The sequence below is a fragment of the Acinonyx jubatus genome, chromosome E2, assembly GCF_027475565.1.
Source record: "Acinonyx jubatus isolate Ajub_Pintada_27869175 chromosome E2, VMU_Ajub_asm_v1.0, whole genome shotgun sequence".
Lineage (NCBI taxonomy): Eukaryota > Metazoa > Chordata > Mammalia > Carnivora > Felidae > Acinonyx > Acinonyx jubatus.
The window spans coordinates 19,019,370-19,037,505 of record NC_069396.1 but is presented as its reverse complement, the minus strand read 5'-3'; the positions used below and the strand labels follow the sequence as shown (position 1 = coordinate 19,037,505).

The 18,136-nt window shown below is 38.6% G+C and overlaps 1 protein-coding gene across 2 annotated transcripts in view; it reads left to right on the top strand.

The window, feature by feature from the left end:
- CBFB (core-binding factor subunit beta) overlaps window positions 1-11,455 on the top strand; it is a 56,313-nt gene extending 44,858 nt beyond the window's left edge. For both annotated transcript variants that reach the window (XM_027075990.2, XM_027075991.2), the window contains exon 6: window positions 9,184-11,455. In XM_027075990.2, the coding sequence (XP_026931791.1) occupies window positions 9,184-9,252 (69 nt within the window). In that variant the 3' untranslated portion in view covers window positions 9,253-11,455. The remainder of the gene's footprint in view (window positions 1-9,183) is intronic.
- The last annotated feature ends 6,681 nt before the right edge of the window (window positions 11,456-18,136 follow it).

Genomic DNA, 18,136 nt, shown 5'->3' with positions numbered 1-18,136 from the left:
GACGACTGTGCTGGTTCCAGTTAATTGAATGATCTGGCGAAGAACATCCTTTTAGCTCTCTAAAAGTATATCAGGGCACTTTCCCTGCATTATGACCAGGAGCATAGCAAAAATGGTTAGATTGTCATCAATGATTTAAGATCCTGTAGTCTCTTATGGCAAAAATTAAACCATCCGTTCTTGTAGAGAACTTTCATCTACAAAGCTGGACTGAAATCTGTCTCCAGAGCTTGCAGTACTGGCAGTCACTTAGGGGAGTTTTGGGTATGTGTGTCTTTTGGTACTTTGTGCATATATATTTAAAAAAAAAAAAAAATCCATAACAGATTCCTAGTATCAGCTTGTTTCCTTACAGTTTACCTTCTTTTTCCTAAAAGGAGAACATTAGGGAAAATTACTGTTTCCCCCTTTTAATTTGAACATCCATAGGGGACATTATGCCGTGTACTCTAAAATTCTTATTACAGTTGAAACTGATACTGAGAAAAATTGACTTGCTCTTTCAAGTAGTTGGTTAATGGAAGGAGGAGCGAAGACTTAAACCAGATTCCTAACCAGAAGGTCTCTACAAATACAGCCTAGCACTGGGAAATTAATTTCCACATCACCCATAAAGATGATTAAGTTGAAAAATAAAACCTGCCAGGAGAGGTTACAAACCATTTTGCCTGGAAAAGAAAAGGCTGAGGCAAAAAAAGAATAATAATAGTTCCAGTGGGTGGTCCTGATGCCTGACTAGAGGCAAGGGCCAAGGAGCAGTGGTAACTCGTGGGTGGCAGTAACCCAGTAAATGGTCCTTGGAAGTTTGAGATCCTGGCAGTACAGAGGCTTAGGGATGTCCCAGCCCTGTTTGGATAACCTCTGAGGCGTCTAGCCCTGCAGTGCTAAATTTGTAATGGTGCTGCTCATGAACATTTAATATATGTCTAAGGTTAAGATTACAAAGGGTTTCGGTATGTGTTAGTGTCTTTTAACCTGTATTCAGTTATAAAACTCCTTGAGCAGGTTTCTCTTTTACTGTCTGTAAACTTTAGAGAGTTTTCTTTTTTTTTTTTAAGTTTATTTATTTTTGAGAGAGAAGGAGCACACATGAGTGGAAGGAGGGAGAGAGAGAGCAAGAGAGAGGGGGGATATCCCAAGCAGGCTCCACATTGAGCCCAGCAATGGGGCTCAAACCCACAAACCATGAGATCATGATGTCAGTCAAAATCAAGAGTTGGACACTTAACCAACTGAGCCATCCAGGTGCACCTAGAAATTTTTCAATCCATCATTCATGGTAGGATTTAGTATTTTCTTTTTCTGGTTTTCTGGAAAAAGATATTTTAGTAGTATGATATTTTCTTGTTCCTTTTTTTTTTTTTTTTAATGTTTATTTATTTTGAGAGAGAGAGACAGAGTGCAAGCAGGGGAGGGGCAGAGAAAGAGGGAGACACAGAATCCGAAGCAGGCTCCAGGCTCTGAGCTGTTAGCACAGATCCCGACGTGGGGCTTAAACTCACGAACCGTGAGATTGTGACCGAGCTGAAGTCGGACGCTTAACCCACTGAGCCACCCAGGTGCCCCAGTATATGATATTTTCTTTACCTTTCAGAGGTCATAGCAGATTATTACTAATTTGGCAAATGAAAAACTATAGTAAAATGAAGAAACATTGTTTATGTTAGTAACCTTATCCAAATACTGTTAAATCTTTGGTGTACAATAAAATGGTATGCAAAAGGTACATAACATCTTTTACCCTTCGGGTATTTTTAAAAAAAGAGTACATACACATATTTGCTTGAATATATACATAGTCTCTCTTTAGTAGGACATGTAGGAAACCAATTGAAAACTGGGGGCTACATGGGAGGGTGATTCCTTTTTACTGTTTATCTTGTATACGTTTTGAATTTTGTATCATGTGCATCTATTACCTCTTTAGGAAAGAAAGGGTTTTTTTTGGGGGGGGGAGGTGTCGTTTTTAGTGTTAACACAAAATGATGCAACTAGAAGAGTCTAGAACTTGCTATATGTGTTCTCTGGCATATGGGCTTTTTCTAAAAATGTGAAATCCTTCCTTCATTTGAAATTTTATAGAGAACCCCAAATAATAGATAAAAGAGGCATTGTTCTGGATGAAGTGGGGGTAGGGATTATTCTGTTTTCCTTCTGTAGTCCCAGGGTGTTTTCATGGAACCCAGTAGCTTGCAGAATATAACTTGAAAACCTTTGATGTAGTCGAATGAGCATGAGGTTTGTAATAGATTGCTCTGATTTTGAATCCTGGCTCCACTATTTGTTGCCTTGTGACATTAGAAAAGTTACTTATCCTTGTGAGTCTCATCTGTAAAACAGCTAACGTCCTACTTCCCAGGTTGCTGCCTAGCTCAGTATCTGACATTTAAAATGGGCTCACTTCCTCACTTTGGTTCACAGTGTATCTGGAGTAGCAGTAAAAGCAGGCATATCCTATCTTTAGACTGTGAAAGTCAGATCTTTTGCCAAGCTATTTTATATTCTGGTGTTGGTTGTTTGGTTTTTAACAGTAGTAAAGGGCTTTAAACTTTTCTGGGTTCTGTTGGAGGTCAAGATAGCAGTTACCTTGATTGAGTAGTGACTAGGGGGTTGTGGGGGGAGCACAAGAGGAACTTCCCAAGTTTGGGTAATACTGTATTTCTTGATCTGGGTGCTAGTTACATGGGTGTGTTCACTTAGTGGGAAATTCATGAAGTTACATATTTATGATCTGTGCACTCTCTTGTATTTTAATAAAAATTAGATGTTAAAAAAAGAAAAAATAATCACAGACATTTCTTCTGTGAAATGCCTCTCATTCCTGTCTGTTGCCACATGAAAAGAGGCAAGTACCTTGTTACCTGAGAATCCTTCCATGATTTGAAAATGTTGATGTGTTACTGATGACGGTTCTCTTCAGGCCACATATCTGTACAGCTGGAATTCAAATGCCTTACTTTGGGATTTTTGTGAAATAAGATTGAGATTCATAAAGGACAGAATGAGTGGTTTGGTCATAAATAAATTGGAAAGATGCCTCCATTATCTGTTTGGTAGCAGCTCGTGTATACTCCCTGTCTAGAGGCTGCCTTCAAGTTGATTGGCCTCTTAACTTTCTAAAGCTGTTGGTTCTTAATTCAGCTGCATGGTGACAGGGTGCTGAAAGATTTTCTCTGTCATTATGTAGAAAATACTTTCATCTGGTTGGTTTATAAAGTGTTAGCAAATAAATTCTTGTCTTTAATGTCAGAGAATGAGTAAATAATTATTGCTTATTTTACTATAGGCAGTTTTAATACAATTCAAATCACAGGAGAATTTTAGGTGGAAACTATTTGGAAATAAAAACAGGCAAAAGGCTTTATGTGGTTTTTATATTTGTTTTGTATGTTTTTGGAGCCTTCGATTCTGTGTGGTCCAAGAAGAAAAATCTCAGCCACTATTTTAAATTCCTGCAGACTTCAGTGTTCAAATCACTTTAACTGCACCAACACTCTTTTTTGTGTGAGGACAAACTAACATAAAAATCTGTCTATCCTAGGCCTTCCTGACGTGTCTTCTGGTAAAGGCAGTAGATGAGAGTGAAGTGGGAATATGAACTCAGACTGAGAATGAGAATCAGAAGGGGATTGACAAGGAGGAAGAGGGTGCTAGATCAGCGGTCTCCCACACCGAGACAGAAAGACAGTCTTGGTTTGCTCTCTAGCATAGGAGATGCAAAACTCCATTAAGATTTATTTTGTTCCAGCCTTATTTATTTCTTAAAAATTACTCTTATCTGCAGGATATACAGGGTTGTTGTGTTTTTTTTAACATTGCAAATGCTCCTATAGATAAATTGGGAAGTGATGAGCAGCTTTGTTGTAATAATGACAGTGTGAGTACTTACTGCATGCCAGGCAGTATACACCACAATACTTGTTTTACACTTGGTTCTTAAAGCACTCTTACAAGGTGTATCTCCATTTTGAGGAACTGAGGCTGAAAGAGAATAAGAAACTTGTCTAAGATCACATAGCTAAAGTGGCAGAGCCATCCCAGTCCACGCTCAGAAATGTAGATTATTTCTACTATCTCTTTTATATTGAAATGTCACTTTATTTGTAAAGTTTTCCTAAAGTTGTATACTTTATAAGAAGTATATATACACATATGTATATGTATACATATATACTTTAAGTAGGCTTCACCCCACCATGGAGCTAAACATGGGTCTTGAACTCGTGACCCTGAGATCAAGACCTGAGCTGAGAGGGGCACCTGGGTGGCTCAGTCAGTTGGGCATCCAACTTCGGCTCAGGTCATGATCTCATGATTTGTGGGTTTGAGCTCCACATGGGGCTGTGTGCTGACAGCTCAGAACCTGGAGCCTGCTTCGGATTCTGTCTCCCTTTCCTTCTGCCCCTCCCCTGCTCGTACTCTCTCTGTCTCTCAAAAATAAACTTTTTTTCCTTAATTAAAAAAATAAATAAGTTGGGGTGCCTGGGTGGCTCAGTCAGCTAAGTGTCCAATTCTAGGTTTCAGCCCAGGTCATGATCTCCTGGTTCGTGAGTTCGAGCTCCACATCGGGTTCCGTGCCGACAGTGTGGAGCCTGCTTGGGATTCTCTCTTTCTCTCTCTGTCCCTCCTCCACTTGCTCTCTCTGTCTCTCTCTCTCAAAAAAAATAAATAAACTTAAAAAATAAAAGACCTGAGTTGAGATTAAGAGTCAGATGCTTAACCAACTGAGCCACCCAGGCACCCCAGAACTATATTTTTTTACATGCCCATTAGATCAGCTCTTGCATTCTCCTTACCTGACAAGTGTTTATGATTGTCTGCTGACTTGGTTTTTACCTTTTTAATGAGTTTGGAGAAAGTACACTCCCTTCTGTCATATTACTAGCACTTAAAATTTCTGCTTTGTGTCTCATCCAGCTTTAGCAGTTGGAAGAAACAGCCATGACTTAGGTTGACATTAATGCTGATTGTGAGTTTAAAGTTCTGACTGCCACCAGCTAACTGTGAAACCTTGGGGAATCACTTAACCTTCCTGGTCATAGGCTTACCATCTGTCAGATAAGAGTTGAACTAAAAATCTCTGACATACTTTGCCACTTTAAAATTCTGTGATTCTGTGTTCTGACGTTGAGTCAAGTGTCAGACATATAAAATAGTAAGCACAGTGTGTGAACACAGTATATACTCAGTAAGTTGAAGCTATTTTGAAATATTAAGGCATTTTCTCACGAGTTTTCAGGATTTTGATGAACTTGATAATAAAAGAGTGGAAATCATGCAAGAAGTTTTATTCATTTTTATTTGGGTATCCCTGCTCTTGGCTACTTCTGCACAGCCCTGGCCAGTAGGGAAAACTCCAGTGCCTGGTGACTATTCTTTTTCTCTACATTTTGGACTCATCTCATGACTGCCTCCTCAAAACTATTTGGGCAATAGCATATTGAAAGAAAGAAAACAGGAGCAACTGGTAGTAGGAGGTCTGTAGTAAAGTGTCTAGATTACTTCTTTATAAATATTAAAAACATATTTGTATCCTGAACAGGCTTGTGGGTATCTGCTTTATATTAAAACTATTCTGAAATAGCTGTTAATAAAAAGTTAGAATCAAGTGCCCATGTGGATTGACAGAGGAAAAAGAAACTAGAAATTATGGACTTGATGCTGGTAGAATAATAGAGTTCAGAGAGTTTCTTAGCCACCATCTAGTCTAACTGATTACTCATAGAATTCCTTCTAAAACATTGAGCCCTCATTACAAAATTGTCACAGTAGGGCGCCTGGGTGATTAAGCGTCCAATTTTGGCTCAGGTCATGATCTCATGGTTTGTGGGTTTGAGCCCCGCATCAGGCTCTGTGCTGACAGCTCAGAGCCTAAAGGCTGTTTTGGGTTCTGTGTCTCCCTCTCTCTCTGCCCCTACCCCACTCACACTCTCTCTTTCTCAAAAATAAACATAAAAAAAAGTTTTAAAAACTACGACAATAGAAAGCACTGCTTCTCAAGGCAGTTCATCCAATTGTTGAATTCTGGTCTTGTGGAAGCTATTTCACTGAACATAAATCTGTTTTTCTGTGCTTATTTCCTTCATGTGACAGCCCATACCTCTTCCCAGCGAGCATTAAATTTCATTCCAGTCTCCAGCTCTTACTCCTCTCCTGCTCTCCCGCTATTGACTTCCCCCGCTGTCTGTATTTATCTTATTTTTGCTTTTCCCTCACAGTGTCTTCCCTTACATCTTTCTGACTCCATCTTCACAATGTAAATGGAAACTGCAAACACAAATAAGTAGCAAAACAACTTTACTCCTCTCATGCCTTTACCAAAATTTATTTTAAACAAACAAATCCCTGGCAACTTCTGCACAGCCATGACCAGAAAGGAGAACTCCAGCTGCTGATGACTGCTGCTGACATGCTGTCACTCATTTGAAGTCATCCCATTATTAAGATAACTACTCTTATCTCAAGACCAAAGCTGAAATATCCTTTTCACAAAGTATTATTGGTAGGTTAATAGTGATTTGTAAATATATAATTAGGATGGATTTTTCTCAGTGATTCTTCACTGCTCAGCCCCTTTCTAACCTTCATTGACTGAAACCAGATGCTTAAATCACCATCTCTGATTTTGCAGAATCGATCCATCCTTACACTACATTTAACATTGATTCTTCATGGAAACTCAAATTGGTTTTGTTTTTGTTTTTGGTGAATATGCTTTCCATTGGTTTTTCAGTCTGTACCATGCAGTGTGACTTTAACCTGACTAGTTAATTGAAAGAAATAGGCTAAAATTCAGTCAGTGAGCAGTATGCTAATAAAAAATAGTTAAAATCTCCTATCAATATTTATAAGAAGGACTACAGAAGTTAGTGTTGGGTTTTATTTGATTTGTTTGAAAGGAACAAGGAAGGTTCATTTCTGTCTAAACAGAACCCTCTTGAGAAATGACACAGCTGGAGCTTCTGACTAAAACTTGATCATACAGTACAAGTATGATTTGTTTAGATGCTTGTTTGAAGGTCAAGGATGCTCTTTCTGTAACAACTGTTTTAGATGTTAAGAACTGAAATGAGACTGTTTCAACTTTTGGTTAGAGTTTGCTTAGATTTGTTGCCAAAAACAGACAATGAAGAATCAGTTGGCGATAATAGTACAGTATTCCATTTAGCTAAAGATTGCATAGGTAATTTGAAGAAGTCTCAGCTACTGGCATATATCAGAGGTGACTCCAGAGAAGATCCAGATTAAGAATGGTGGTGGCATAGACTGGGGTGAGAGAGGTGGGGGCAGTTAGAAGTGGTCACATGCAGAATATGGTTAATGTAGAGCTGTTAGAATCTAAAGGTGAGTGTGAGAGAAAGAGGTGTTAGGGTGACCTCAGGCTTTTGTGCCTGAACTACTGGTAAAATGGAGTTGCCAGTGTATAATATCATCTAACCATGGTTGCCGAAGGAAACAGGTTCTGTATGCAGTCAGACATTTGTGCTCCACTGACATTTGTAGTCCCTGAAGAAAGCTTATGTAGGAAACACACATTGGAATTTGTGAAAGACACTGAGAGTTAATGTTGTATGTAAACCACAGGGGTACTAGGTTCCATAAAAACTTAATAGTGGCAGAGAGTGTCATGCAGGACCTGTTAGTTGTTAGATGTGCTCTATTAAGTAATTTGCCATCAGTTTGACTAGAAATGTTTATTCTAAAATGAAACTTGAAAACCTCAGTGTTTATAATTGTCTAACCTCTTAGTTGTTAATACTGTTATAAAAATACTTCTGTGTATGTAAGTGGATCAGGGACTGTAGTTTTTTCCCTATTTTGTTTTGTTTTGAATTTTATTCAATTTATTTTATTATTTTTTTAATGTTTATTTATTTTTGAGAGAGAGCATGAGCAGGGAGGGGCAGAGAGAGGGGGATAGTATACAAAGCGGGCTCTGCATTGACAGCAGACAGTCTGATGCAGGGCTCAAACTCATAAACCGTGAGATCATGACCTGAGCTGAAGTTGGGGGTTAACCAACTGAGATACCCAGGTGCTCCTAGATTTTATTTAAAAAAAAAAATTATATTTTTAGAGAGAGCACGAGTCAGAGAGAGAGGCAGAGGGAGAGAGAGAGAATCTTTTGTAGGCTCCATGCTAAACACAGAGTCCCATACAGGGCTCAATTCCATAACCCTGGTACTATGCCCTGAGCCAATATCAAGAGTTGGACATTCAACCATCTGAGCCACCCAGGTGCCCAGCCCTTACTCAAATTTATTCATTAAGAATTGCATTTGGGTTTTTTTTTTTTTTTTTGGTGGGGGGGGATAGGTTATTTTTTAAGAATTGCACTTGTTAAATAACAAATTTTCGTGTTGTACTCCTGTCTTTCTTTCCTCCATATTTATGCAGTCATATAAAGGTATTTGTAAATAGTCATGTCCATTATTTCTACATTGGAAAAATAGAACCTGGCCTTTCAATTTTGATGTATATAATCAAAGGAGTTAAAATTCTGTTTACTTGTACTCTTAGATTGTGACCTCCTTGAAGCAGTTCTTCTTAGTGGAAGCTCTAAGAGTACCCATTTTTGCTTTTAAGCCAATTCTTTATCCATAGTAATGATTTTATTATCGGAGGTAGAGATTTTTAGTTACAGCTTGGTTGGCAGAGATGGCATTGTGTAAGATGAAATTCACTACTACATTATTCAATCATACAGTTGGTAGACTCTATACTTTTGTGTGACTATAAAATAGATAAACAGTAGCACCTATGTTATAGGTTGCTGACAGGGTTTTAATCAGTTCATCTATGAAAAGTGCTTAGAACAGTGCCCCGGATATAGTTCGTGTTCAATAAGTGTCAGCTATTATTCAAAGGGGAAGTTTGATTCTAAGGTAAATGGATGATGTGTTTAACCCTGTAGTCCAAAAACTATAAACATGGATTTGTTGTTCTTCTACACATAGTACATATTTTGATAATGTTCTTTTGAATATAATGAGATTTTTATTCTTGGTTTTTTGGAAACTTTAGCAAAATATTTAATACACAATTTAAATTGTTCTTTTTCCTCTTACATGTAAAGATGGTTGTAAACATTTTTTAAATGCTACTGTGTCTTATACTGTATTTATCTAGCACTTTGATTTTCAAAACATGTTTTGACCCCAAATTATAATTTTGTCATTGCAGGCAAGAAGACAACAAGACCCTAGTCCTGGTTCCAATTTAGGTGGTGGTGATGACCTCAAACTTCGTTAATTAATTAGCACAGTAGATGTGCCCACCTATCTTTACATTTACATTGTTTCTAGTCAGCAGAAATAATCATTAAAAGACCAGAAACTGTGATAACTGGAGGTACCGCAGTCTATTTCTCAACCTTAGGCAGTAACAAGACATCACAAACTGCCATGGTTTTGCACTATGATTATAATACCTGCATTTCTAATTTTGTATGCATGTAGCCAGTAATTTGACATTTTTTTCTATGCAAGCTTACCTTGTTGGCATTATTTTAAATGAGTTGAAACTATCCACTTGTAAAGCTCTTTTCCTTCATTTTAATTTAAAAGTTTATGTCATTTAAAAACAAGCCAAGAAATTAAAATTTTTTCAGAGGGTTTTTCCCCCTAATTGGTTGTTCTAATTATTTTTGGAATTTTAGATGTGTTGGTTACACAGCTTCATTTTAGATAGACATTCTTGATTATTTGTTTTGTTTCTGTGTTTTTATAGTCTATGGCATTTTAAAACTGCTGATGTGTTTGCATTATTTACAAGCTGAAGACCTAGTAGCATAGAGCTGTCTGCCACAGCCTTTTAACACAAAGTTTACAGTTGTTAAAGTTGCAGTATCCTTTTAAATGTTGATAATCAGCTCCTTTTTCTTTCCTCCTTAAACATAAAAAATTTTAATTGGTATTAACTCTAATCTGCCCCAGATCTGTTTTACATTCTGTTCTGTAATCATGAGTTTGTGTGGAGATACTCTCCATAGATGGTAATACTCTACTGAAATGCCTAAAGAAGTCACAGGCTGGCTTCTGTTTTATTCAGGGATTTTTTTTTAAGTCAATCAGAAAAGGGATACTGGAGCTCCTTCATGTATGTAACAGCATATTAAACTGGAGACAGTGATGAATCAGCTACCAAGGTAATATTGTATTAAAATCATGTTTAAGATAGCTGCTTTTATGTGTATTTTATAATGCATGCTTTTGTAAAAACAATGCTGGGTGATGAAAGATTAGTCTTAGAGAGAAAATGTTCATCTGTGCAGAGGATACATTTTCTTCATTAATTATTCTGGGAAAAACCTCACAGGTTATATATATGGTATTTTCCAGAAGAACATTAATAGAACCTTTTGAGATGAATTAGTATAAGAATATTTTTAAAATAGGCTCACTATCAAATTAAATGCAATTTTTTTTTTTTTTAATACAAGACTGGAAAAAAGTGCTAAGTCATTTGGAACCTCCTTACAAATATTTTTCATGGTCACATTCATTAAATGTTACTACATTTCTGAATTTTTGCAAAAATATATTTTATCGTAATAGAATGACATTATTTTAAAGAGTGAAAAACTGACATGGTCAATTCAGAAAAGGAACTGAAGTATGAATAAGGTCATCGCATTTAAAACACACACACACACACACACACACACACACACACACACACACTTGACTGATGAGGGAGGTGTGACTTTTGTTGTATATAGGTCTTATGATTCATAAACATGTCCTGTATCTCAGAATAAAAATATTTGTTATATATTTGAAGTCATGCATGGTAAGGGAGTGTGTTTAAATTGTTATAAACAATAATGCATCATAACGGACCATGCTGATCTTGTGTAACTAAGTACTATGAATGAATTTGGTTGGTTTTTGGTGTTGTGCAGTTCACATGTTTACACACTCAGTGCCCTAATTTCCCCTGAGGGAATCACCTTTTAAGTGGCCCTTAAAGTGGTGTTTTAAGGTTACTTTATCACAGAGCTCCTTGGTTTTTTGACTTCTGCACTTAATTTTTTTAATAACATGATGGTGATGGTACATTTTCCTCTACTGCTTCTAGCTAAGGGCTTTCATTCCACCGGTAACTAAGATCAAATGTTATTAAATGTTCATATTGCCACCCTTCTGTAAATATTCGACTCTTCCTGTCATTTAGCACAGTGCTGTTTCCATCTGTCTTAATGCTGGCATTAAGATCATAAGCCCTTTTTCTCCAGTAGTGCAGGCTTTGAAAACTTTTATTAAGTTATTGATGCAATTTGATATTTTTCCATGATCTATATTTAAACAAAATTACATCATTGCATCATCTTTTCTAAATTCATCTCCATTAAAACTTGCCTTAAGCTGCCAGATTGCTTTTGCCACCATTAGCCATATTGTATGTTTGTATGTTTAATTTACTTTCACAATAAACTTATGTGTAGTGAAAAAAAGTTCTTGGCTCTTCATTATCCAACAATTTCTGTTCTGGTGCTCATTATGACATGAAAATTGACTTAGGTTGTTTCTGAAATGTTCTTTCATCCCCCTTTTTTTTTTTTTTTAACCTTAACAACAGTGACATCTAGTGGTCATTTCCACTGATTTCAAAGAAAGCCTTTAATAGAATTATCACAAAGAATACTAAGTGCCCAATGTATATTATGGTTTTTTAAAAATCTGGTTTGATATACCCATCCTATGAGATACAACTATGAAGTACTGACCTTGCAGGAGAGGAAGAATTTCAAAAATTACACATTCAGATTAGTACCATTATTCAAGGTAGTCATTGTAGGAATACACACTTAGTTTGATTGTGCTGGTGTTATATCAACCATACTTAGTACTTTTTTTTTTTAATGTTTATTTTTGAGAGAGAGCGTGAGCCAGGGAGGGCCAGGGAGAGAGAGGGAAACACAGAATCCAAAGTGGGCTCCAAGAACCAAGCTGTAAGCACAGAGCCCGACGTGGAGCTCATACCCACAGACTGTGAGATGATGATCTGAACTGAAGTCAGACACTTAACCAACTGAACCACACAGACACCCCAGCTTAGGACTTTTCTTGGCATTTTTCCTACACCAGCCTTTCACTTTAGAAGCATGCCTTAAGTTTGATTCATAATGAAACAATTCATTATTCACCACCAGATTTGCTGCAAATAACAAATACAAATGATGAACTGGTACCATTAAGGAAAATTCCAAAGAATAATGAGGGTTAATTTCAAAAATTGACCAGTAGCATCATGGTTTTAGTAAGTATATCATCTCTAGAACTGGGTATTTGGATATGCCAGTTTTGGGTTACTTGGGAAAATAAGTATCTTAATTGATTTATGTTTTATTTGGCAATGGGGAACATTTTCAAGTTATAAGCCCTTGTATGAATTATCCATTGCTGCATAAAACATTACTCCAAATCCTAGCAGCCTAAAACAATAACCATCATCTCAGTTTCTATGGGTTAGAAATCTGAAAGAAGCAGGGGAGCCTGGGGGGGCTCAGTTGGTTGAGCATCTGACTCTTGATTTTGGCTCAGGTCATGAATCTAGGGTTGTGGGATTGAGCCTCCCCCCCGACCCCCCATGCTCAGCATAGAGCCTGTTTAGGATTTTCTATCTTTCTATATCTCTCTCTCCCTCTGCCCTTCTTTCCCACTCTGGTCTCTTCTGAGGTTAGAGTCAAGTTTTCAGCCCAGGCTACAGTCATCTCCAGGCTTGCCTGTGGCTGAAGGATCCCCTTCCAAGCCCACTCATTGCCTGGCCTCAGTTTCTGAGACACCATTGGGTAAAAGCCCTTGATTTCTTGCTAGGTTTTGGAATGGAGACCTCCTTCCGTTCCTTGCCATGTGAGTGTCTCCATAGGACAGCTCACAGCTTAGCAGTTTGATTTCCATGGAGCTAGTGATTCAAGATGAAAGCCAGTCTTTTTAATAACCTAATCTTGGAGTGCCATATTCTATGTTAGAAGTGAGTCACTAGGTCAGGCCCACAACTCAAATGGAGGAGTATTAAGCTTCATCTCTCTTCAAAGGTGTATAGTGAGAGTTTGTGGACATATTTTTAAACCACCACAGCCACACTGCCACGTGTGTGTGTGTGTGTGTATAATTGGGTATTACAAGACAACATTGGTGTTTTGATCTCCCAAATATTTCAGTCTTGCAAGCAGATTTCAAGGCATGATTAACTCTAGATAGCAATAGTTCTCTTTCTTAGAGCACTACCACATATACATATATAGCATTCCAAAAATGTGTCTAGGCTAAAAAACTACAAATGGGGGATGGGATTGTGGGTGAAAATGGTAGTTTGGCTTTTTTTTTTTTTTTTTTATGTTTTTAATTTAGAGTGTGTGTGAGCAGGGGAGGGGCAGAGAGAGAGGGAGACACCAAATCTGAAGCAGACTCCACGTTCTGAGCTGTCATCACAGAGCCTGACACGGGGCTTGAACTCATAAACTGCAAGATCATGACCTGAGCCGAAGTCAGATGCTCAACAGACTGAGCTACCCAGGGGCCCCATAGTTTGGCTTTTTAAAATATAGGATACTTTTTAAACAGTTGCTGTATTAGTTAACTCTCAGAATTAATTTCAGCAACTTAGGGTCATCATTGGCCTTATTCGGGTTTCAGAAACATTAGGAAATGTGAGTAGAAAAGACAAAGAGTAATCTTTGATTAGAGAAGATAATCTCTATCCACAGTGTCTCCAGTATGGTAGCTACTAGCCACGTGTGGCTATGGAACGGCTGAAACGGGGCTAGTACAACCAAGGAACTTATTTTTTAATGTTTATTTTTTTTATTTGACAAGTATTTATTGTAAGCCAACTATGTGCCAGGCAGTTTTCTAGAGATGAATAAAATGGACAAAGTTCCTCTTTAATGAAGTTTACATCTGCTGGAGCAGAGGAACAATTAGTAATTAGTTAAATGGTAAGGTGACAGATGGCTGTGAATAAACTAAAATAGCATCATGGTATAAATGGTGATTAGGTCATACAAAGGCAGAATTAGGGTGGGAAGAGAAGATGTGTCAGGAAGTAACATTTTTGCTGGGACCTAAATAAGGGAGCCAATCAGGGAAAGTTTTGAGGGAAGGGGGTTTTAAGTGGGAGAGCTAAGGTGATGCTTGATCTTGTAGCTGGAACTCCTGGATGTGTTTTTGTTTTTAATGTTTATTGAGAGAGAGGGAGTATGAGTGGGGGAGGGGCAGAGAGAATCCCAAGCACGTCCCATGCTGTCAGCATAGAGCCCGATGAAGGGCCGTATCCCACAAAGTAAGATCATGACCTGAGCCAAAATCAAGAGTCACACACTTAACTGACTGAGTTACTCAGGTGCCCCTGGGTCTGATTTTAATTTTTTATTTAAATTTAAAAACTGAGGCAATATAAAATATGTTTTCTCTTAAAACTTTGTTTTAGGGGACTATTACACTTTAGCCTTTGAAAATTTAGTGTCAGAGTTGATACACGCTGCTAACAATACCAGATAGCAAAGATCTAGTACCAAAAAAAGTAAGATATTTCACTAATTTTTTTTATTTTGATTACATATAAATGATCATGCTTTTGTATACGGGGTATATTGATATTTGATGTATTGGGCTAAAGATAGTAATTTTATCTTTTTTTAATGTGGCTACTAGGAGGTTTTTAATTGCATATATTGGTTCACATCAATATAAAAATTGTGGATGGACATAGATCATACAACCAAAAAAAGTCAGTTTAATATAAAAAAGGAAAATGTTGAGGCTTACTGTTTTTTAAAAAAATATTAAAGTATGACTACTTGCTAGGATTATTGGGGGGAAAATGAGTATCTAGTGCCTAAAACGTATCGTAGTTCCGTTCGAAAACCTACAGCAAAGCTCAAAACTGACCAAAAGTGGTAACTTTTTTTTTTTAATGTTTATTTATTTTGAGAAAGAGAACTCATGAGCACAAGTAGAGAGAGGGAGAAAGAGAATCTCAAGCAGGCTTCACTCTGTCACACAGAGCTGATGTGGGGCTTGAACTCACAAACCATGAGATCTTGACCTAAGCTAAGATCAACAAGAGTCAGACATGTAACCGACTGAGCCATTCAGATGCCCCCAAAAGCAGTAACATTTAAGTTACACTGCAAGCACTGACTGTTAGGTGGTACATCGAACCTGGTCTAGGTGGTCAAAAAAGGTTTCCTTTAGACTTAGACCTGAAATCTCAAGAATGGAAGACATTACATTAGCAAAGAGGTGACAAAAGTATTACAGGCAGCGAGGCATGAGTATGGTAAGTTTGAGAAACTATGAGCAGTTGAGTATTGCTGAAACATGGAAATGAAGGAGGCTGCAGCCATGAGATAAATCTGAAAGGGTCAGTATAGGCCAGGGGGAGGATCACAAGCAGTGCTGAATGGACCTTTAAGCCATGTTAAAACACTGAGGCTGTTCCCATAGGCAAACAGGAAACCACTAAGAGGTTGTGAGCTTGAGGGAATGGACTCTTAAAAAAGCTCATTTTGGTTGATTGGAGAGAAGACTAGAAGCACGAAGTCCTATTGATCATATAGTGACCCAGTAGAGACTTTAGGGGTAGCTTAGTGGGCATGGAGACATTTCAAACCTGAGAAAATGTACAGTTCTGACAATTTTCCCAGTTTTTCTTATCAGGCTGGTTGTGTTGCCCTAAAATTCCTAAAATTTCATGAGTTGTGACAGTTTCTTATTGGCTAGGCTATTGCCCAGAGAGGAGGAAACCTTCCTCCTACCTGCTTGGTTAGTAAAATAGTAAAGTAATATGGATTTACAAGGTACGTCTGGTCTCCTTGGGTCTGCATTTGACCATCAGGGGTTGGATGTGAGAGCTCCCCCTGCTGGCCCCCTGTCTCCATTCTAAACAAGTTTCCTTTTATTAATTTTCACATCTATTTTCTAAACTGAGACAGTCCCTGCTTGCCCAGCTTAAACTGTTGAAATACCACCTGTGCTCCCTCTTAGTGGTCCACCAGCAGCCAGTTCAATATATCTGAACATCCTCACCCTCAGTGATGGGAATGGCAGTTGCTGACATTCTCCCAAGTTGGCCTACTCCCGAGGCCCCTCATACTTCCGAGCCGTGTACCAGGCTCTGAACAATGGCCTCCTCCCAGATCACCATCCCAGAACTGTCACTCCCACCCCTGACAAAAACCTAGGTAGATCGCACTTAAGCCAAAGGTTTGGGGATAACACAGTGAGCAAAGATAATCATTTGTTGTTGACTGACATTGTTCACAGAAACCTATCTGCCTATCACCCCGATAGGAAATTTCTTAGGGGCTTCCCTGCCCTTGTTCTTCCTGTAACTTGGATTTTCCAGACTAAAAATCTTTTTCATGTTGTCATCCATGTGGCTTTCTCTGCCTCTGTCTTTCCCACACCCCTCACAACCTGCCCCACCCCTCTTTGTTCACCAAAAATAAATCCCTCCAAGTAGTTTTTTAATATAAGAACAAATCTTAGGTTGGATTTTATTTCAATTCAAACATTTTAGATTGACTAAGATTAATCCTCACCAATGCCAGAAGTTTTTTCTAGGTCTATTCCCATGCTATTCTAGGCCAGCCACCCAACTAACCTTTCCTAAACGTATCCTATCCACATATAATCCAAACTATCTACATCTTTTTTTTTAAAAATTTATTTATTTTGAGAGAGAGAGCTGGGGAGGAGCAGAGAATCCCAAGCAGGCTCCATGCCATCAGCCCATAGTCTGGGCCCGAACTCACAAACTGTGAGAGCATGGCCTGAGCCAAAATTAAGAGTCAGACACTTATTCAAGCCACCAAGGTGCCTCATAGCCTATATACATCTTTAATGTTTGCCATGCATGGTAAGAAGTAAATGTCCCCCTTAACCCTGAGCCTCTCCCTGTATTAGGTATTATTGATAATTTTTGTTTATCTTTCCAGGAATGTTCTTTTTGGTATGACCAATGTTTCTTTTATTTGTTTTTACATACTAGTACAGTTTACACCTGCCTTTTTTCTCTTACATCTCCTTCTAAATCAGCATACAGGGATATAACATACTTCTGAATTTTAAACGCATTCTTTTATATATATATACACACACATATATATGTATATATATATATGTGTGTGTATATATATGTGTGTATATATATATTTATATCACAGTTTAGTTAGCCACTTCCCTACTGATGTACATCTCAATGACTCAGTTATATTGTTTTGGCATATGATGCTGCAATGGACATCCTTCTCCGTGTTGTTTTAATGCCAGCAGCAGTGACTTCAAGTTTTGATGGAGCCTCCCAAGTTACATTCCTACCAAGCCAGTTTGAGAATTTAGCATGTCATTCTCTACTCTGCTAAAATTCTTCCTCGAAGGGCAGTGTAATGTAAAGAACTCGGGTTCTACCGCCTAGCATCACAAGGCCATTGACTTCTCTGTGCCTCATTTTTTTCGCTTGTAAAGTGAGGTATAATCTGACATCTCAGGGTGGTTGTGAGAATCCAGAGTCTGCTTCCATGAAGATTTAGCTTTACAAGAGGTCGTGATTGCCTTGTAGTTTTTGAGTGCCCCAGGTCATGGACCAAAAGCTCAGGTTCAACAGGCTAGAGGAGCCCCTCCTCCGACCTATAGATGAGGAGAATGAAGCAAAAAGGCACCAGAGGTTTGGTCAAGACCACACAGCATTGACGGCAAAGCTGGCTCTGGCTAGAGTCTGAGCTGCTGCCAACGACCTCTGGATACCGGCCCCAGGAGGCTGTGTACATCTGCACTAGGTCAATGGGAGGTCTGGCCTAGCTCCTCCCCCCTCAACCCTCTACCCCACCTCCCTGCCCCTACCCAAACACTCAAGCACACTACGCACTCACTTTGAAGTCCGTGTCCTCCCTCCCCGCTGGGCCTCAGACGTTGCACCCTCAGAAGTCGCCTTTTGCGCCCAGTATCAGTAGGACATACGTGTAGACAGCAGACAGATGTCGTATAACCACGTCACATTTGTGTGTTGCGTGGCGTGCACATCTTTGTGCAGACGTGTAAAACGTGTATGGTGTGGTGTGCAGATGTGGGGGTTCACGGAGTACGGGGTCCCTCGTTATGCAAGCACCCACCCTTCCGCGGCGTACTGT